This window comes from Salmo salar, chromosome 09 (assembly GCF_965601325.2).
Source record: "Salmo salar chromosome 09, fSalSal1, whole genome shotgun sequence".
NCBI classification, from domain to species: domain Eukaryota; kingdom Metazoa; phylum Chordata; class Actinopteri; order Salmoniformes; family Salmonidae; genus Salmo; species Salmo salar.
In genome coordinates, this window is record NC_138299.1 from 143,822,433 (window position 1) to 143,843,281 (window position 20,849).

The 20,849-nt window shown below is 44.3% G+C and overlaps 2 protein-coding genes across 5 annotated transcripts in view; one reads left to right on the forward strand and one right to left on the reverse strand.

Annotated features, from left to right (window-relative positions):
• The window catches only part of LOC106613071 (glycerophosphodiester phosphodiesterase domain-containing protein 5), a 109,367-nt gene extending 94,726 nt beyond the window's left edge, over nt 1-14,641 (forward strand). Inside the window, exons 10-18 of one of the 4 annotated variants that reach the window (XR_001330425.3) lie at nt 1,409-1,559; nt 2,055-2,276; nt 2,836-2,993; nt 3,082-3,229; nt 5,634-5,716; nt 7,071-7,085; nt 9,716-9,828; nt 10,161-10,431; nt 10,701-14,641. Coding sequence is in view for 2 of the 4 variants with exons in the window: in XM_014214959.3 (XP_014070434.2) it covers nt 1,409-1,559; nt 2,055-2,276; nt 2,836-2,993; nt 3,082-3,229; nt 5,634-5,716; nt 7,071-7,085; nt 9,716-9,828; nt 10,701-10,786 (976 nt within the window). In the remaining 2 variants the exon portion in view is untranslated. The remainder of the gene's footprint in view (nt 1-1,408; nt 1,560-2,054; nt 2,277-2,835; nt 2,994-3,081; nt 3,230-5,633; nt 5,717-7,070; nt 7,086-9,715; nt 9,829-10,160; nt 10,432-10,700) is intronic. The other 3 variants (XR_001330426.3, XM_014214959.3, XM_014214960.3) reach the window with 3 other exon arrangements.
• Nucleotides 14,642-14,682: 41 nt separating this feature from the next.
• Nucleotides 14,683-20,436, reverse strand: hspa13 (heat shock protein 70 family, member 13). The gene is made up of 5 exons (XM_014214958.3): nt 20,032-20,436; nt 19,407-19,747; nt 19,030-19,243; nt 16,732-16,899; nt 14,683-16,464 (listed from the first exon to the last, which is right to left on the reverse strand). The coding sequence occupies exons 1-5, from the start codon at nt 20,060-20,062 to the stop codon at nt 15,875-15,877; spliced, it is 1,344 nt and encodes a 447-aa protein (XP_014070433.1). The 5' UTR covers nt 20,063-20,436; the 3' UTR covers nt 14,683-15,874.
• Nucleotides 20,437-20,849: the final 413 nt, after the last annotated feature.

A 20,849-nucleotide genomic window follows, 5' to 3' on the forward strand; every position in this document is an offset into this window, starting at 1 on the left:
AAGGAAAACACTATGTCTGGCGCAAACCCAACATCTCCCATCACCCCGAGAATATCATCCCCACAGTGAAGCATGGTGGTGGCAGCATCATGCTATGGGGATGTTTTTCATTGGCAGGGACTGGGAAACTGGTCAGAATTGAAGGAATGATGGATGGCACTAAATACAGGAAAATTCTTGAGGGAAACCTGTTTCAGTCTTCCATAGATTTGAGACTGGGACGGAGGTTCACCTTTCAGCAGGACAATGACCCTAAGCATACTGCTAAAGCAACACTCGAGTGGTTTAAGGGGAAACATTTAAATGTCTTGGAATGGCCCAGACATCAATCCAATCGAGAATCTGTGGTATGATTTAAAGATTGCTGTACACCAACGGAACCCATCCAACTTGAAGGAGCTGGAGCAGTTTTGCCTTGAAGAATGGGCAAAAATCCCAGTGTCTAGATGTGCCAAGCTTATAGAGACATACCCCAAGAGACTTGCAGCTGTAATTGCTGCAAAAGATGGCTCTACAAAGTATTGACTTTTGGGGGGGGGGGGGGGGGTGAATAGTTATGCACGCTCAAGTTTTCATTTTAAATTTGTATTTTTAGTTATGTCTTGTTTGTGTCACAATTTGCATCTTCAAAGTGGTAGGCATGTTTTTTAAATCAAATGATACAAAAACTTAATTCCAGGTTGTAAGGCAACAAAATAGGAAAAATGCCAAGGGGGGTGAATACTTTCGCAAGCCACTGTATGTGCTGATGGGCTGGGCTCTGGGCTGCACTGGAGATGACTAATGAAACCTAAACAGGGCCTGGGCCAGGCTCTATACATCTGCCTGACCAGAGACACAGGAGAGCTATGCACGCGTGTGCACACACACGCACAAACACTTGTGTGTGTGAACGACAGAGGTCATTCTGGCACTAATTGAATATTTCAGTCACACTAAATGGTCACTAAAAATGATGAGGAATGATAGGCTACATGATGTTTTTGGTCCGATTTAGTTGCTTGGGATGGAATCTTACGAAAGTGTTGCGATTCTACTTTTGAATTTGACAAACAATTCCAAGTGTAGGTAATTTTGTTGTTTTCCATTTCTTAAAACTTGAGGTTTACTGAAAAGGTGGGAAAAGGAGTTGGCATTCAAAACGAAGGTGAAGCAAGCAACATGAAAGTAGCTTTGATGTAAAGTTAGTTTTGCCTCAAACAACTCTAGTTTGTTTCTGTCATGATTGAAGTGTTTTGGGGCTTCCTTAGAGAGCATTCAGTATTTCTGTTGTAAGAACTTCCACAAAATATCAGGGGATATAAAAATCTGAGATTTTGAGAAATAAGATCATATTGAAAAAATCTGTATGGCAATGAATATACTATTTTATTAGTAGACCTGACTGTTTAACTCTTTCCTGTCCTAGCTTTGACGGGGTGCCATTTCTGATGCGAGACCGCACCTTGAGGAGGACTACAGACGTGGGGAAGGTGTTTCCAGCCAGACAGCTGGACGATGCCTCCTCCTTCAACTGGACAGACTTACACAGCCTCAACGCCGGCCAGTGGTTCCTCAAGGTACCACAATATTACTCACAACCCCGCTAGGGAGGAATGGTTCTGTCACACCCCCACTAGGGAAGAATGGTACTGTCTGTCACACCCCGCTATAGGAGAAATGGTATGGTCTGTCACACCCTCTCTAGGGAGGAGTGGTACGGTCTGTCACACCCTCTCTAGGGAGGAATGGTATACTCTTATGCCATCTTTCACTCTCTGAAGGTTTTTAATCATGCAGTCATCACACTACCCTTTCTTTCACTAGGCCTATATTTATCCCCCATGTTTTGGGTCCATTTCATTGCCACTCGGCTGATAGGAAATCTGATGAATGTGGAGAAAGTGCCCAATTTTATCAATCAAGGTTACTTCACTGGATTGAGTTCAAATAGAATTGACCCCTGATCTCATCTCTCATCATAATGTGGTGTATTATTACGATTGCCATATAATCTTAGAAATACAGTAAATTGTTCAGATTGACTGTGAGCACCTGTGTGCATTCTCCTCTAGGATGACCCCTTCTGGACGGTCCAGTCCATGGCTCAGAGGGAGGTGATGCTGGTGGGGAACCAGAGCGTGTGTAGTCTGGAGCAGCTGCTGAGGCTAGCCTCCCTCCATAACCACACAGTGGTGTTCAGCCTGCGACGACCCCCGCACGGACACCCCTGCTACCACAGCTGGATCAACGATACCCTGGAAGTCATACGCCTGTCTGGGATTCCACAGCACCTGGTGAGACAGGCAACACTAGTGTACCCGACTCAGATAGGGGTCCTTTGTAGCTCAGTTGGTAGAGCAATGGCGCTTGTAATGCCAGGGTAGTGGGTTTGAATCTCGGGATCACCCATACTTAAAATGTATGCACACATGATTGATTTAAGTCTCTTTGGATAAAAGCATCTGCTAAATGGCATATTATTATATAATATTATTATTATAGATAGTGGACAGAACCTTGTTAGGGCTCAGACACTGTCCCCCTGGGTTATCTAGGGAAATCAAGAGGAGGAAAACAGCACTCATAGTGGAGAGAGGGAACTGTCAGCTTGAGGCTGACCTGAAGATTGCCTGTGACATCCATCACTGTCACCAATGTAATAATCATTATTCTGTCACCACTGATGTCACTAACTGCACATCTACATGTCCCATAAGTAATCTGAGCGTGTGTGTGTGTGTGTGTGTGTGTGTGTGTGTGTGTGTGTGTGTGTGTGTGTGTGTGTGTGTGTGTGTGTGTGTCTCGGCCGATCTGTGTGTCTGTCTGTGTGTGTCTCGGTGTGTGTGTGCGCAGGTGATGTGGACCCCAGACTGGGACAGGGGGCAGGTAAGACAGGTGGCTCCAGGGCTTCAGCAGACATCAGTAGAGAAGCTGCCGCCTCAAGTCCTTCACCAGCAGGGAATCAGCAGCCTGCTGCTACGTTACAGCCAGGCCAGCCCCTATGACATCCAGTGGGTTAACAGGCACAGACACACATACACTGTGTGCTTCTTCTGTATATGTGTATGAAATATTAATGTGTCTGTCTGCACCCTCCAGAGAGTTCTCCAGGAGCAACGTGAGTGTGACTCTGTACACGGTCAACGAGCCCTGGCTGTTCTCTGTGCTCTGGTGCAGCGGGGTCTCCTCTGTCTCCTCTGAAGCCCCCAACATCCTCAGAAAGGTGCCTTACCCCATCTGGCTCATGGTAAGTCCCTCACAGCATTACCCCCACAACACCCCCCTAGCACTGGGGCGGCAAGTAGTGGTTAGAGCGTTGGACTAGTAACCGAAAGGTTGCAAGATCGAATCCTCGAGCTGACAAGGTAAAAATATGTCGCTCTGCCCCTGAACAAGGCACTGTTCCTAGGCCGTCATTGAAAATAAGAATTTGTTCTTATTTGACTTGCCTAGTAAAATAAAAGAAACACCATTACCCCCACAACACCCCCCTAGCACTCACACCATTACCCCCACAACACCCCCCTAGCACTCACACCATTACCCCCACAACACCCCCCTAGCACTCACACCATTACCCCCACAACACCCCCCTAGCACTCACACCATTACCCCCAAAACACCCCCCTAGCACTCACACCATTACCCCCACAACACCCCCCTAGCACTCACACCATTACCCCCACAACACCCCCCTAGCACTCACACCATTACCCCCACAACACCCCCCTATCACTCACACCATTAACCCCACAACACCCCCCTAGCACTCACACCATTACCCCCACAACACCCCCCTAGCACTCACACCATTACCCCCACAACGACCCCCTAGCACTCACACCATTACCCCCACAACACCCCCCTAGCACTCACACCATTAACCCCACAACACCCCCCTAGCACTCACACCATTAACCCCACAACACCCCCCTAGCACTCACACCATTACCCCCACAACACCCCCCTAGCACTCACACCATTACCCCCACAACACCCCCCTATCACTCACACCATTACCCCCACAACACCCCCCTAGCACTCACACCATTACCCCCACAACACCCCCCTATCACTCACACCATTACCCCCACAACACCCCCCTAGCACTCACACCATTAACCCCACAACACCCCCCTAGCACTCACACCATTAACCCCACAACACCCCCCTAGCACTCACACCATTACCCCCACAACACCCCCCTAGCACTCACACCATTACCCCCAAAACACCCCCCTAGCACTCACACCATTACCCCCACAACACCCCCCTAGCACTCACACCATTACCCCCACAACGACCCCCTAGCACTCACACCATTACCCCCACAACACCCCCCTAGCACTCACACCATTAACCCCACAACACCCCCCTAGCACTCACACCATTAACCCCACAACACCCCCCTAGCACTCACACCATTACCCCCACAACACCCCCCTAGCACTCACACCATTACCCCCACAACACCCCCCTATCACTCACACCATTACCCCCACAACACCCCCCTAGCACTCACACCATTACCACCCCCACAACACCCCCCCTAGCACTCACACCATTACCCCCACAACACCCCCCTAGCACTCACACCATTACCCCCCACAACACCCCCCTAGCACTCACACCATTACCCCCACAACACCCCCCTAGCACTCACACCATTAACCCCACAACACCCCCCTAGCACTCACACCATTACCCCCACAACACCCCCCTAGCACTCACACCATTACCCCCACAACACCCCCCTAGCACTCACACCATTACCCCCACAACACCCCCCTAGCACTCACACCATTACCCCCACAACACCCCCCTAGCACTCACACCATTACCCCCACAACACCCCCCTAGCACTCACACCATTAACCCCACAACACCCCCCTAGCACTCACACCATTACCCCCACAACACCCCCCTAGCACTCACACCATTACCCCCACAACACCCCCCTAGCACTCACACCATTACCCCCACAACACCCCCCTAGCACTCACACCATTACCCCCACAACACCCCCCTAGCACTCACACCATTACCCCCACAACACCCCCCTAGCACTCACACCATTACCCCCACAACACCCCCCTAGCACTCACACCATTAACCCCACAACACCCCCCTAGTACTCACACCATTAACCCCACAACACCCCCCTAGCACTCACACCATTAACCCCACAACACCCACCTAGCACTCACACCATTGTCCCCACTGTACCCCCCCTAGTACCCACACCATTACCCCCCTAGCACCCACACTGCCCCAGCCCCTCCTGGGTTAGCAGACTGACTCACAGCAGGGAACACAATGGGTGGTGCAGACTAGAAAATAGAGCCCATCCTGGGTGAGGTTGACATGGAGTTCAGGCTAGCACTGCATCTGTTACACACCCTGTGTCTGTCTGTCCTGTCTGCTTGCCTGCTAGTCAATATGGCCACTATCTACACCCACCCTGTCTGATAGTATGGGATCTAGGTCTATGTGGAACTTAAATTAATTACTGTACCACAATATTATATGAATTTCAATATTACATCATTTTAGGAAGGCATTCTTTGTTCTAGGTTTGTTGCTACCTGGCTGTGAGTTGTTTTAGGAGACAGTGCCACCTGGTGGTCTAATGCTGCCATGTTGTGTTTCAGAGTCCAGATGAATATTGTCTGATCTGGGTCGCCGCTGATCTCATCTCCTTCACTGTAGTTGTAGGAATTTTTGTATTCCAAAAGTAAGTACTCCTTAAAAAATATATATAATATGTTGTGATATCCAATTGGTAGTTAGTCTTGTCTCATCGCTGCAACTCCCATGCGTACTCGGGAGAGGCGAAGGTCGAGAGCCATGCGTCCTCCAAAACACAACCCTGCCAAGCTGCACTGCTTCTTGACACACTGCTCACTTAACCCAGAAGCCAGCCGCACCAAGATGTCGGAGGAAACACCGTACAACTGGTGACCGAAGCCAGCGCGCATGCACCCGGCCACCACAAGGAGTCCTAGAGCGCGATGGGACAAGGACATCCGAGCCGGCCAAACCCTCCCCTAACCCGGACAGCGCTGGGCCAATTGTGTGCCGCCTCATGGGTCTCCCGGTCACGTCCGGCTGCGACACAGCCCGGGATCGAACCCAGATCTGTAGTGACGGCTCTAGCACTGATCAGTGCCTTAGACCACTCGGGAGGCCGAGTACTCTGCTGTTTTTTTTCTTAGGATGTAATTTTTAAATGTAGTAATTCAGTGTTTTCCTCTCTCTCTAATTAATTATCTGTAAAAAGAAGTGCCTCTGGCAGCCTTTACACAGTTATCACATCTCTTCCTCCCTCAGTGTGTCCGCTTCACACCCTCTCTCCTTCCACACAGCGGTGTGTGTTTTACCTCTCAGGGGCTTAATGCATAATAATGATATCTGCCATTTAGCAGATGGTTTTATCCAAAGCGACTTAGTCATGCGCCATACATTTATTACGTATGGGGTGGTCCTGGGGATTCGAACCCACTATCCTGGCTTTGCAAGAGCCATCCTCTACCAACTGAGCTACAGAGGACCAGCAGGCTCCATGTATACTGTATGTTGTACAAGCACACATTAACAGATAACTCTGCATACACACATTACCAGAAAGGCCATTTTCCAGCAAGCGTGTTAAAACACAGAAATGGATGAAACACTAGTTATTTGATAAAGCTTATTTACAATGCCAACACCTTAGCTTTGAGAATCAGCTGGAGAAGTATCTCTCATCAACCAAACAATGTTTCCCCTTACAGTTGTTTGCACTTTGAAGTAACATTAAATCAGAAAGTATGCTTCCTTGAATCTTCTGAAAGACTATGGGAAGCTTCTAAAAGGAATTTAATCTTCCTTCCTGAGCCATAATGCTATTGTGGGATGGAGGACAGCAGAGCAAGGCCTCCATCCTCTAGTCTTATGTGTGGGTTTGCTATGCTTAGCAAAGTGCTGGTCGCTGCTGGCTTCTAAACTGACTTATTTTAATCTCTCCACCTTCTTCTTTTTTCTTCCTCCTCTCCTCTGCCTGATGTGCATGCTCCTCCTCTTCTCTGCTGCATTTTGGCATCTGGCAGCTATCACATTATCAGGTAACTGGGTCAACTCTGACCCACGATGGTTTCCCTTTTTATCTTTCTTCCTTCCATCATATACATCTTAGATCTCTCCCTTTTTCTCACCTGTATCATTGTTGTATTTCACTGCTGCCACTTCTCGTCCTCCCCGCTAGAGGGGAGTATACAGTAAATACAAGCGAGGCTACCACTATTGGCCTTTTAGTGGCAGACGGCAATGCTTTCTCCCACACAGCACAAATGCTTGTTCACTTTTATCTCGCTTGAGTTTTACTGTTTACATTATCGACCGAATGACAAAGTCTACAAATTAATTCTAGAAATGTATTAGAGGGAAGCGCTCATTTTCATTTATGGTGTTGATTTCGACAAAAGCTCTGCTGGGTTATTTTTAAGTGCATTGATGCATTAACCAAGACCACAATATTGCTAATGTAATCATTTTGATTTACATGCCTCTATTTGGTAATTACCATAACCAAATGGATTAGGGAAGTAAATCTTCTTGCCTCAAATGTTACTCCAGTTGTGATGTTCAAAGCCAGTCACAACCAATGATGTATATAAACTCAGTTAAAATACTTTCAAGTACTACTTAAGTCGTTTTTCTTAGGTATCTGTACTTCACTATTTATATTTTTGACAACTTTTACTCCTACATTACTAAAGAAAATAATGTACTTTTTACTCCATACATTTTCCCTGACACCCAAAGTACTTTTTGAATGCTTAGCAGGAAATCAAACAAAACCAAATTTTATTGGTCACATACAGGTGATTAGCAGATGTTATTGCGGGTGTAGCGAAATACTTGTCCTTCTAGCGCCGCCAGTGTAGTAATATCTAACAAATTACACAACATATACCCAATACACAGTATTGGGTATATGTAGGAATGAATTAAAACTATATACATATGGACAAGCGATAGAGCGGAACGGACTAAGATACAGTAGAATAGTATAGGAAACAGATGTCTTTAATTACCACAACAGTTTTCAGCTGTGCAAACATAATTGCAAAAGGGTTTTCTAATGCTTAATTAGACTTTTTAAATTATAAACTTGGATTAGCTAACACAACGTGCCATTGGAACACAGGAGTGATGGTTGCAGATAATGGGTCTCGGTACGCCTATGTAGATATTCCATAAAATATCCGCTGTTTCCAGCTACAATAGTCATTTACGACATTAACAATGTCTACACTGTATTTCTGATTTAATTTGATATTTTAATGGACACATTTTTTTGCTTTTCTTTCAAAAACAAGGACATTTCTAAGTGACCCCAAACTTTTGAACGGTAGTGTACATGTGAGATAAGTAATGGCAGATATGTAAACATTATTAAAGTGACTAGTGTTCCATTCCTTAAAGTGGCCTGTGATTCCTAGTCTATACCTATAGGCAGCAGCCTCTAATGTGCTAGTGATGGCTGTTTAACAGTCTGATGGACTTGAGATCGTTTGTAAATTGGTGTTGGTGTGCCCCTGGCTATCCGTAACATTGGTTTGCTTAGTATAAGGAATTTGAAATGATTTTTACATTTGATACTTAAGTATATTTTAGCAATGACATTTGCTTTTGATACTTAAGTATTTGATTTGAACCAAATACTTTGACTTTTACTCAAGTAGTATTTTACTGGGTGACTTTTACTTTAGTAATTTTCTTTGAAATTATCTTTACTTTTACTCAAGTATGACAATTGGGTACTTTTTCCACCACTGTATAAACCCTGGATTGCTGATGCTATGTATTGGCCATTGAGAGGCATTGAAGCCACCGGCCAGGCGTATTGCCACTCCCTATTGTATTTCAATTAAATGTGATCATGGACAAAAGGACATGTATTTTGTTGTAGTGGGTACAATAACATTAGTAATTAAAACAAATTATACTTTAAGGAATGTTTTATTTCTATGTTTAGCTCACATAATATAATGTAAAAGTATGCATTACAGTGTCTGTAATAGAATAAATGGGGGAAAACCAATGTACATAAATAAAGGCATTTCTATAGCTTCCCCACCATTGTAGAAACTATTTTGGGAGTGCCAGGATGGAGGCGCGGTGGCTTCAACACAGCACCCCCTATCAGTCATCGAGTGTGTATATAAATATTAGTCACTGCTAGTCAGTAACTGATAAGTATGAGCTTTCAGAGAAGAGGGGATGTCTTTGGCTCAGACTCTATTTGTACGTGTCCTTGTAGATGCATGTGTGCATAAATCATTTGATTCATTCAGTGTCATTTTGAGGTCAGCCAATTAGAAGTAAAAGACTGAGGCAAAATGGTGCCCATTGCCCAGCTATCTCCAAGAAAATTGGGCGACGCATTTTGACATGACGTTATCTCCATATAGGACAGGTCCTTGAGAGCAGAGACAGCAGTATTGTGGTATGACCAGAGGCTCTATATCAGGGCTCTCAACCCTGTTCTTGGAGAGCTATCCTGTAGGTTTTCACTCCAACCCTAGCTGTAACTAACCTGATTCAGCTTATCAACCAGCTAATTATTAGAATCAGGTGCGCTACAATAGGGTTGGAGCGAATACCTACCGGATGGTAGCTCTCCAGGAACAGGGTTCGGAGAGACCTGCTCTATATGATGCCCTGACCCCGTGTGACCTTTCCTCACCAGATGGAGGTTGAGTGGCATGCACAGCTACAACCCTGAACAGATCATGCTGAGTGCCGCAGTCCGGAGGTCCAGCAGAGACGTCAACATCATGAAGGAGAAACTAATCTTCTCCGGTAAGGAAGGACCCCACAGAGAGGAGAACTGGAATTCTTGTGTCTACTGTATTGTGTGTTGGTGTTTGTTTCTCTGGCTGTGTCCCAGTACTCTGAAATGTCTTCCACTCCTTTTCTCCTGTCCTTATTTATTTACCACTGATCTGATGACATTTGATAGATGAAGTGGATGCCTGTTGTTTTGGCCAGCCATATTGCTTTCACTTATTAATCAGTGGTCACAGAAAAGGAGACAAGGGAAGGCAGCCATTTTAGGAGTGTCTGAGGATGCCAGTGTGTGACCCTATCCCAGCATGCATCTCTGAGTGTTTGATGTAATTGCCCTCCTCAAGGTCAACCGCAGTAGCCGTCTCATCCTGTGTGTGTGTGACCTGCACTCCTCTCCACCTCCACTCTTCATCCTGCCATCTGTCCATCCTCCTCCGGCTGCTGTGACCATTCCTCCGACCATTCCATCCATGCCTCCCTTCCCGCCTCCCTCCCTCTGCCTGCCCCGCCCTTCCCCTCGCTCCTCCCCAATCGCCCACAGAGTCCTGCATCATGTATAAGGGCTCCTAGACAGCCCACTGTGACCCACCAGCCTCTCCTGGTGGGTGGTGAAAGGTAAGTCTAATGGGGATGCTGATGAGTCTTCAATGACCGTCAGTCAGTCCAAACCATTCTAAAATCACACTAGTAGGTCTTAGAAGATACGTGGTGACATACAGAGCAAAGGAAGCTAAGGGATTTCTCTGGTGTGGTTTGGATATGATGTTGCAGTGACATTGTTTTTGATGTTCTGTGTATTCAGTGTGCATTGATGTGGTCTGTGTTATATCAGTGAAATACCCTGTGAACACCTACTGATGTCCCTTCACTCTTCTGCCTCCCAGAGGTGAGCAATGGTGTGGGCAGTGCTGAGGACCTGTACATGGAGAATGGCTTTGACTACTACAACAACGAAGGCATCTCCCATTGACTCTCACTCTCCTAATGTGAATCTACTGAAAGACACCTGACTCTACTAGCATGTGGAAACTGAGTAAATTAAGACTTCCAAGTGACTGTCTTGTGATTGGCTTGTCTGTTCTGATTACTCTTGTTTTACTCAGTGCATCCAGATAGTTTTTGGTTTGTTCCTCTGAGCTACTGATTGACAGGCTGCTGTCTTGCTGAAGAATCCCAGGTAAGCACCACCCATTGCTTTGTACATTCTGTAAATAGGTTTGTTTTTGCTTGTTAAATACAATGTGGGACTAAAAGCACTTTTTATTGATGAACCAATTGATTCGTCAGATCTGTGGCCTCTAGATCATTTTTTTTTGTTTACAATTTGTTTGTCAGAAAAGGGCATTTATTTGAAAATATATTGGTCCATTATATATCGTTTTTCACTCAAATCTCCCGTGGGCAGGGATCGAATGGGCTCATGGGCCGTATCTGGCCCACTGGCCGTAGTTTGCCCACCCCTGCTCTAGATGCTTTGGAGACCCCCCAGTTACCAATGCTTGTTTATTATTAAGAACCTATTTGTTTGTTTTTAAACTGTTATTTACTTGCAGCCACTTCATAGCACAGCTAATTCTTAGTTATTTAGAGGATTTGAAATACTTGTGCAGCATTGCCCCTATTTCTTGCCATGTTTGGGCGCTATTCTAATTTTTAGGAACAAAAACAACACGAACAAGCTGTTTACAGAGGGTCCTGCCTTCTCCGACTAAGTGAAATATTTACATGATGTAAGATAATGATTTGAACAGCATTTCCTTCATCCATGCATGTGACATACAATATCAAGTGACTGTGCTGTCTCGGGCAAGGCTTGTGTTCAGGCAGAACTATGTCTGCTGGGTGTGTTTTTGTGATGTTTTCAGTTTATTGTGAATGTTTTGATTTTTAAAGGATGTGAACAGTGTATTATGGCAGTAGAGATTTCACCACCTACCCCAAGTATGCAGTTCTACATGGAGTGTGTACATATTACAAAAGTTTTATATGCTATGGCTGTCTGAGGATTATATTGGAAATGTGATGCATAATAATAGCAATAGTGTTGAGAAGTTTATGAAAGTCAAGTCATTTAAATATTTTGCAGACCAACTCTTCAATGGCATTTGAACTCATGATGATGGTGTTGTGGTGTTTGAAAAGCAAACTGCATCATATAGTGACATTAAAGGGTATCTTTTATGTCGTGATGAAGTGGGGTGTTATATTAACTGTGAAAATAAAGCTCTAGGCTGTTGAAGGGACAACGCTGAGTATCAGAATAGTTCACACAGGGATTGACTTGTGTTCATTTACTCCTTTGGTATTTGTGTGCCTCAGAAGTCAACATTAAAATGCTTCTGATACCAAAGTGATATCCTTTTATTGTGATTTTTCTAGATGGAAGATACAGTGCCTTGCGAAAGTATTCGGCCCCCTTGAACTTTTCGACCTTTTGCCACATTTCAGGCTTCAAACATAAAGATATAAAACTGTAATTTTTTGTGAAGAATCAACAACAAGTGGGACACAATCATGAAGTGGAACGAAATTTATTGGATATTTCAAACTTTTTTTAACAAATAAAAAACTGAAAAATTGGGCGTGCAAAATTATTCAGCCCCTTTACTTTGAGTGCAGCAAACTCTCTCCAGAAGTTCAGTGAGGATCTCTGAATGATCCAATGTTGACCTAAATGACTAATGATGATAAATAGAATCCACCTGTGTGTAATCAAGTCTCCGTATAAATGCACCTGCTCTGTGATAATCTCAGAGGTCCGTTTAAAGCGCAGAGAGCATCATGAAGAACAAGGAACACGCCAGGCAGGTCCGAGATACTGTTGTGGAGAAGTTTAAAGCCGGATTTGGATACAAAAAGATTTCCCAAGCTTTAAACATCCCAAGGAGCACTGTGCAAGCGATAATATTGAAATGGAAGGAGTATCAGACCACTGCAAATCTACGAAGACCCGGCCGTCCCTCTAAACTTTCAGCTCATACAAGGAGAAGACTGATCAGAGATGCAGCCAAGAGGCCCATGATCACTCTGGATGAACTGCAGAGATCTGCAGCTGAGGTGGGAGACTCTGTCCATAGGACAACAATCAGTCGTATACTGCACAAATCTGGCCTTTATGGAAGAGTGGCAAGAAGAAAGCCATTTCTTAAAGATATCCATAAAAAGTGTCGTTTAAAGTTTGCCACTAGCCACCTGGGAGACACACCAAACATGTGGAAGAAGGTGCTCTGGTCAGATGAAACCAAAATCGAACTTTTTGGCAACAATGCAAAACGTTATGTTTGGCGTAAAAGCAACACAGCTCATCACCCTGAACACACCATCCCCACTGTCAAACATGGTGGTGGCAGCATCATGGTTTGGGCCTGCTTTTCTTCAGCAGGGGCAGGGAAGATGGTTAAAATTGATGGGAAGATGGATGGAGCCAAATACAGGACCGTTCTGGAAGAAAACCTGATGGAGTCTGCAAAAGACCTGAGACTGGGACGGAGATTTGTCTTCCAACAAGACAATGATCCAAAACATAAAGCAAAATCTACAATGGAATGGTTCACAAATAAACATATCCAGGTGTTAGAATGGCCAAGTCAAAGTCCAGACCTGAATCCAATCGAGAATCTGTGGAAAGAACTGAAAACTGCTGTTCACAAACGCTCTCCATCCAACCTCACTGAGCTCGAGCTGTTTTGCCAGGAGGAATGGGCAAAAATTTCAGTCTCTCGATGTGCAAAACTGATAGAGACATACCCCAAGCGACTTACAGCTGTAATCGCAGCAAAAGGTGGCGCTACAATGTATTAACTTAAGGGGGCTGAATAATTTTGCACGGCCAATTTTTCAGTTTTTTATTTGTTAAAAAAGTTTGAAATATACATTTCATTCCACTTCATAATTGTGTCCCACTTGTTGATTCTTCACAAAAAATTACAGTTTTATATCTTTGTTTGAAGCCTGAAATGTGGCAAAAGGTCAAAGTTCAAGGGGGCCGAATACTTTCGCAAGGCACTGTAACACACTATTTAGGTTGGTGTTACTGTTGACCGTGTAGATTTAGCTCATGTCAACGCTTGATGTACAGTGCCTTCAAAGTATTCACACCCCTTTACTTTTTCCACATTTTGTGTTAGACTGGATTAAATTGATTGGCCTACACAATACCCCATAATGTTAGTGGAATTATGTTTTTATTAAAAATGAGAAGCTGGAATGTCTTGAGTCAATATTTATTTAACCCCTTTGATATGGCAAGCCTAAATAAGTTCAGGAGTAAAAAGTAATATGTTGCAAAGCTCTTACACTTACCCAGAAAGACTAATCTTGCTACCAAAGGTGATTCTAACAAGTATTGACTCGGGGGTGAATACTTAAGTATTTCTAAAAACTTTCACTTTGTCATGGGGTAGTGTGAAGAAACAAATCCATTTTGAATTCTGGCTGTTACACAATGTGGAATAAGTCGAGGGGTATGAATACTTTGAATGTACTATGCAGTAGCCCATGCCAGTAACTAACACCATTGTGGATCTCTAACATACTGATGTTTTTCCATCAATTGTACAGTTACGCGGCAAGATGTTACCACATTGCTGAAGAAGCTAGTGAGTGACTATGGTAAATACGATTTTCAGTTGATATGTGCTGGGAACATTATCACAAATGTCCTTTTATTTTTTTCCTCCCACCTGTACTAGAAAGTCTTTATCATGGAATGCAGACAGCAAGATGCATCTGTATGTTGTTTCTCTTACAGCAATGGCAATCTCTGTTGGGTCCTGAACTGTGTTTGAATGGATTTGTATGTATATTAAAGCTGGCTTTAATTTTGTTCGCTGCTCTAGAATACCCCTCATAGAAAGAAAATTATGGTATTTTGGTAATTCAGGATTTATTTAAAGCAGCATGTAGTACAAGCAGATCTAAGGGAGCCATTTGGAGGGGTGATTTGAAGAAGCAAAACTTGGCAGTACAAAAATATCTTAATCTACATACTCTGAAATGGAACGGTCCAGATAAATTCCTATAGCATATCGCTAGAGAACTGTGCAGTATCTGAGGCACGTTCAACAAGGTATGCATGCAAACTGTTTACCTTGTTGAACAAACCTCTAAAATGTATATATTATTTAAATGTGTCCACTGTATCAGTCTTAACTAGACTGGTATTATGGAATGTACATTCTATACATGAGAATGTAAATTATCAACGAACATGTTTGTTCTAATGCCAGGGGCTGTAACAGCCTCAACCATTACTGTCCACCTGCAGTCTTGTGAGACACGGTAACACTTCAAACAGGCACCATAAGCCTAGTCCTGTGTTTTTATGGCACTTACTTACACATATAGATGTACTAAGTGTCAGCCAGTGATTCTTATAATTCAATTGCACCAGAATGATGATGCTGGTTAACAAGTTAAAAGTGGAATACTGAGCATGTCCCTTATTTAGAAAATCTGTTAACCCATACAAAGCTGAGCATAGGCTATTGCTTGAATGTAAAGCTAGTAACAATGTGTGCAAAAATATTTGGTCTGAAACTAATAGCATTATGCCTTCGTCAATAGGACTCCCTAAAGGACTGGTGGTTCTTCATATCAGGTGACTTAAAAGCACAAAGCCTAATAGTGCAGCTCTCTGAAAAGGCACAAGCACGTTGTCATCCACTGAAAAACAAAACACCTCATGTACAGTACACCCCCCCACTCACAGTAAAAACACTAGAAATAAATAAATAAATAGCTGAAGGTGTCTTGGCTGGTCACAGTTCTCTAGAAATAAAGGTTGTTCCCTGAGTTGAACACCATTTTCAATCTACTACAGTTGGTCTAATAAGTTGGGCTGACAGTAAAAAAGTGATGGTGCAATTTGAGTTTCTCTGTGAGAATATATTCCAGTAGCTATTATTACAGCTGAAGATCATATTTTAACCTCATAATACTATTGCACACCTTGTGAAGATGGAGAAGCACAATTAACAGTTAGAATGCAGACCATCCTTTAATATGGCAAGTATCTGTCTGGTGGCATCCATATGTCCCTTGCTACCTCTAGACTAGATCAATTGAAGATGGTCTTGCGGAGGTGTCTGTTGGGGATCTCTATAGCGCTGACCTGTAGGGGCCAGGAGCCGCCCATGATGCCAGCCTGGATGGCCACCCCAGTCACCACTGCCAAGTCTGGGTCCACTGAGGTGTTGGGCTCCTTCCCAAAGTACTCACTGATCAGCTTCCTAATCCTAGGGATGCGGGTGGAGCCTCCCACCAGAACTATCTCATCCACCTCCTCCTTCCCCAGGTGGCCCTCAGCCAGCACTGTCTCTACAGGCACCAGAATCTTCTGGAAGAGGTCGGCGTTCAACTCTTCAAACAGTTCACGGGTGATGACTGCTTGGAAGATGACTGGGATTGGGTCCTTGGTGGGCCCCTGTGGTGGTTGCTTGGGGTCTCCTTGGGGCTCCAGGTGCAGGGGTACCCTGAGGTCGGCGCTGGGCTGCAGGGTGAGGTTGAGCTTGGCTGCCTCCACGGCCTGGCGAAGGTGGTGGATGTCCTCTTTGAGGGTGGGGGGAATGCCGTACTGCTGGCGGACCCTCTCCATGGTGTACTGGAGCAGCCTCTGGCTGAAGTCCTGTCCCCCCAGCTTGTTGTTACCTAGGAAACGAAGACAACAGCAAGGATCATTCTCTGAGCCCAAGAATACTATCTGATAGTGTTGTATTGGGGTTGATTCCATTTCAGGTCATGTACTGTATGGTTTGAATTAGTTGTGCTAATTGGAAATGGTCCTCTTTAACTACAATATGGCAAATGTTCCACTTGTACTGTATGCCCAATTTAAAACCAGAAGTTAAATGAAAATGACCAACTAAACCATGCGTATCGACAACATAAGGAGTTGAGAGTAAATTAGCATCTTACCTGCCATGGCTCTGGTGAGGAACATGCCACCCTGTTTGTTGAGCAGAGAGACATCCAGCGTTCCTCCTCCCAGGTCTACCACCAGCACGTTGAACACGTCCACCTTGTGTAACCCGTACGCCATTGCTGCAGCTGTGGGCTCGTTGATCACACGCAGGATGTCCAGTCCTGAGTGGTGTAAACAGAACAATCAGATGTTAGTTATAGTGGGTAGTGTAGATTTGGTCAAAGCCCTTAAGGAATCTTAATGATTTTGGATTAGGTGTCCAATATTCTACTCTGTATGTATCAGTGCATTCGCAAAGTATTCAGACCCCTTCACTTTTTCCACATTTTATTACTTTACAGCCTTATTCTAAAATGGATTAAATAGTTTTTTTCCCTCTCAATCTACACACGTAGACCATAATGACAAAGCAAAAACATGTTCAGAAATGCAAATGTATTAAAAACAAGTACGGGAAAAAAAAAAGGGGGGGAAAAAAAGGTATGAAATGAAAAAAATGAAATGTATGCATTCACTACTGTAAGTCGCTCTGGATAAGAGCGTCTGCTAAATGACTAAAAAATGTTAAAAAAAATAAATTTAAATATCACATTTACATAAGTATTAAGACCCTTTACTCAGTACTTTGTTGAAGCACCTTTTGGCAGCGACTACAACCTGGAGTCTTCTTGGGCATGACGCTACAAGCTTGGCACACCTGAACTTGGGGGGTTACTCCTATTCGTCTCTGCAGATCCTCTCAAGCTCTGTCAGGTTGGATGGGGAGCATCGCTGCACAGCTATTTTCAAGTCTCTCCAGAGATGTTCGATCGGGTTCAAGTCCAGGCTCTGGCTGGGCCACTCAATGGTTTTCATCAAGGATCTCTCTACTTTGCTCCGTTCATCTTTCCCTCGATCCTGACTAGTCTCCCAGTCCCTGCTGCTGAAAAACATTCCCACAGCATGATGCTGCCACCACCATGCTTCAAAGTAGGGATGGTACCAGGTTTCCTCCAGATGTGACGCTTGGCATTCAGGCCAAATAGTTCAAGCTTGGTTTCATCAGACAAGAGAATATTGTTCTTCATGGTCTGAGAGTCTTTAGGTGCCTTTTGGCAAATTCCAAGCGGGCTGTCATGTGCCTTTTACTGAGGAGTAGCTTCTGTCTGGCCACTCTACCATAAAGGCCTGTTTGGTGGAGTGCTGCAGAGATGGTTTTCCTTCTGGTAGGTTCTCCCATCTCCACAGAGTAGCTCTGTCAGAGTGACCATCAGTTTCTTGGTCACCTCCCTGACCAAGGCCCTTCTCCCTCGATTGCTCAGTTTGGCCAGGCAGCCAGCTCTAGGAAGAGTCTTGGTGGTTCCAAACTTCTTCCATTTAAGAATGATGGAGGCCACTGTGTTCTTGGGGACCTTCAATGCTACAGAAATCTTTTGGTACCCTTCCCCAGATCTGTGCCTCAACACAATCCCGTCTCGGTGCGCTACGGACAATTCCTTCAACCTCATGGCTTGGTTTTTGGGACCTTATATAGACAGGTGTCCAGTCAATTGAATGTACCACAGGTGGACTCCAATGAAGTTGTAGAAACATCTCAAGGATGATCAATGGAAACAGGCTGTACCTGTGCTCAATTTCAAGTCTCATAGTAAAGGGCCTGAATATTTATGTAAATAAGGTTAAAAAAAAAAGTATACATTTGCAAGAAATGTCTATAAACCTGTTTTCGCTTTGTCATTATGGGGTAGTGTGTAGATTGATGAGGAAAAGTTATATTTCATCAATTTTAGAATAAGCCTGTAACGTTACAAAATGGGGAAAAAGTCAAGGGGTCTGAATAAAGTGGTATGTATGTAAAACAGTTATTTTAGAACAAACACCTAATTATATCAGGGATTGACATTAAAGTCTAATGCAGTTGCACATCCGAAAATGTAAATTAGCTATTTACAAGCAGAAGTGACATATTGCCTGCCTTTCACCTACCCATAGGAGAGGAATCAGAAAGATCAGTAATTTAATTATTTGTATTTTGGTTATCACTAAAAAAAGTTATCAGAGCAAGCTCAGCTCGTCATAAATTGTCTGTCTTTCACTTACACAATGTGGATGAACCAGAGCAGGCTCAACTTGCGCTCAGTTTTACTTGCCCCAGGCAATAGGGCAACCCTTAATGTCAATCCCTGTATGATGGACTGTTTCTAAATGAGACTACACTAAACAGCTATACAGTGTAAGTTATTCCTGTAGCAGTGTTTACACATCAAATCAGATATTGTATGACTGTTGATACAGTATTGCCAGAGACTGACCAGCCAGGTTGGCAGCCCTGACGGTGTAGTTCCTCTGTCTCTCATCAAACTCAGCAGGGACAGAGATAACAGCCCTCTGAATGGGGACACCCAGGTGACGCTCCGCCATCTTCCTCATCTTCAGCAGCAGTCGAGAACCAATGAATTCGGGAGTAACTGTGAACGTCTGGTTGGTGGTGACAAAGAACTCTGCACTGCCATTGTTGTTTATCACCTGAAAGAAAGGTGTTACAAATTAAAGTCAGCAGTCATTGATGTAGAATATTTATACACCTGTAATCACACATAGCTTATGTAGCCAAATGCTGATGATGTATTAAATCATTTTCACTGTGGTGTAGTGACTGTCAAAGTAACTACAGCAGTATGTACTGTACCTTGAATGGATAACGAGCACTTTCCTGCTCAAGGAGCTCTTGTTCGAATATCTTTCCAATAAACCGCTTGGCATCATAGATGGTGTTTTCAGGATTGCTGTCGGCCAGATCCAGACCATCGTGACCGGCGAGGACTTCGGTAGATGTGAACGACACCGCACTAGGGATGCTCTTCCGCCCCTCCTCATCCCCTATCACCTCCACATCCCCGGTACCCGGGTGGAATACTCCCACGGAGCAGAAAGTGGTCCCCAGATCTAGGCCGATAACTTTGGGTTTCGGTGGAGGCAGATACTGCTGGCCCAGATAGCCAGCCAGAAATAAAGCCAGAATGACCGATCCTGCGACACGGAAGATAAAGAAATGACGTGGGTTTAGGGATGGATGTTGACTACGTAGTTAGCTAACTAACTAACTAACAACTGGTACAGATAGCCTACTTATTTACATATTAATTCAGCGTTGACAGTTCTGACAATTCGTTTACCTTTCCAGCTAACTTGACTACTGTGAATTAGGTAGCAACTAGCCAGCTGTTTGCCTGCCCACTTGCTACTTACTGTTAGCTAGCTAAACAGCTGGTTAGTTACACAACAAGCACACGTTACGGTTAAATCTTACTTACCGATCATAGACATTTCCCCAGCCATTGTCATGTATTGATCACCACCGAACTGAGACGTAGTAAAACAAAATCTAGGCTAGTCGCCTCATCAGTTTCGGAATGGATGAATGGTGTCACTAGTTACCACAGCCACTAAGTCATAAACCCCGCCTATATCTACATTTTATCTTCTTCAAATGCCATTTTAAACTTAACCCTTAAATACACTTCTAACCATATCCTTTTTACGATGGCCAATTTTGACTTTGTGACTGTAGTAATTAGTGACCTGTTCTACGTTCAGAATAATATGGATGATCCACAGAACTACACGTCACCATTATAGGGTGCGTTCGTAAATTCACTCTGGAGTGCCAGAGGACATTGTCCGCTCTGAATTTACGAACGGACAATCTGATAACGCTCTGAATTTAAAAACACGCAGAGCGTTGTCAGATTGTCCTTCCGTAAATTCAGTGTTTCGCTCTCGGAGAGCACACTGGACGCTCTGGCCGAGGAGTAGGGTTGATCCGAGCGTTCTGACCTCACAACAGCAGTGAAGCACCCAAGCTAACTGGCTAAAGTTAGCTAGCATGCTAGCTACTTCCTGGCATAAGCGAGAGAACACCTCACTCTGACCATTTTTCTCGCGCTGGTTATGCTGTGTTCATGTTATTCAGAGCGTTGGTGACTGTAACTGTGCTGATGGCAACAATTTAATTACGCCTTTTTGCCGATGTTTACTGACACCGACCATACTCCACGGGTGTTGAGCGTTCGTAAATGAATCAGTTATTCTGAGCGAATTTACGAACTCACCCATAATGTGGTCTAAAGCT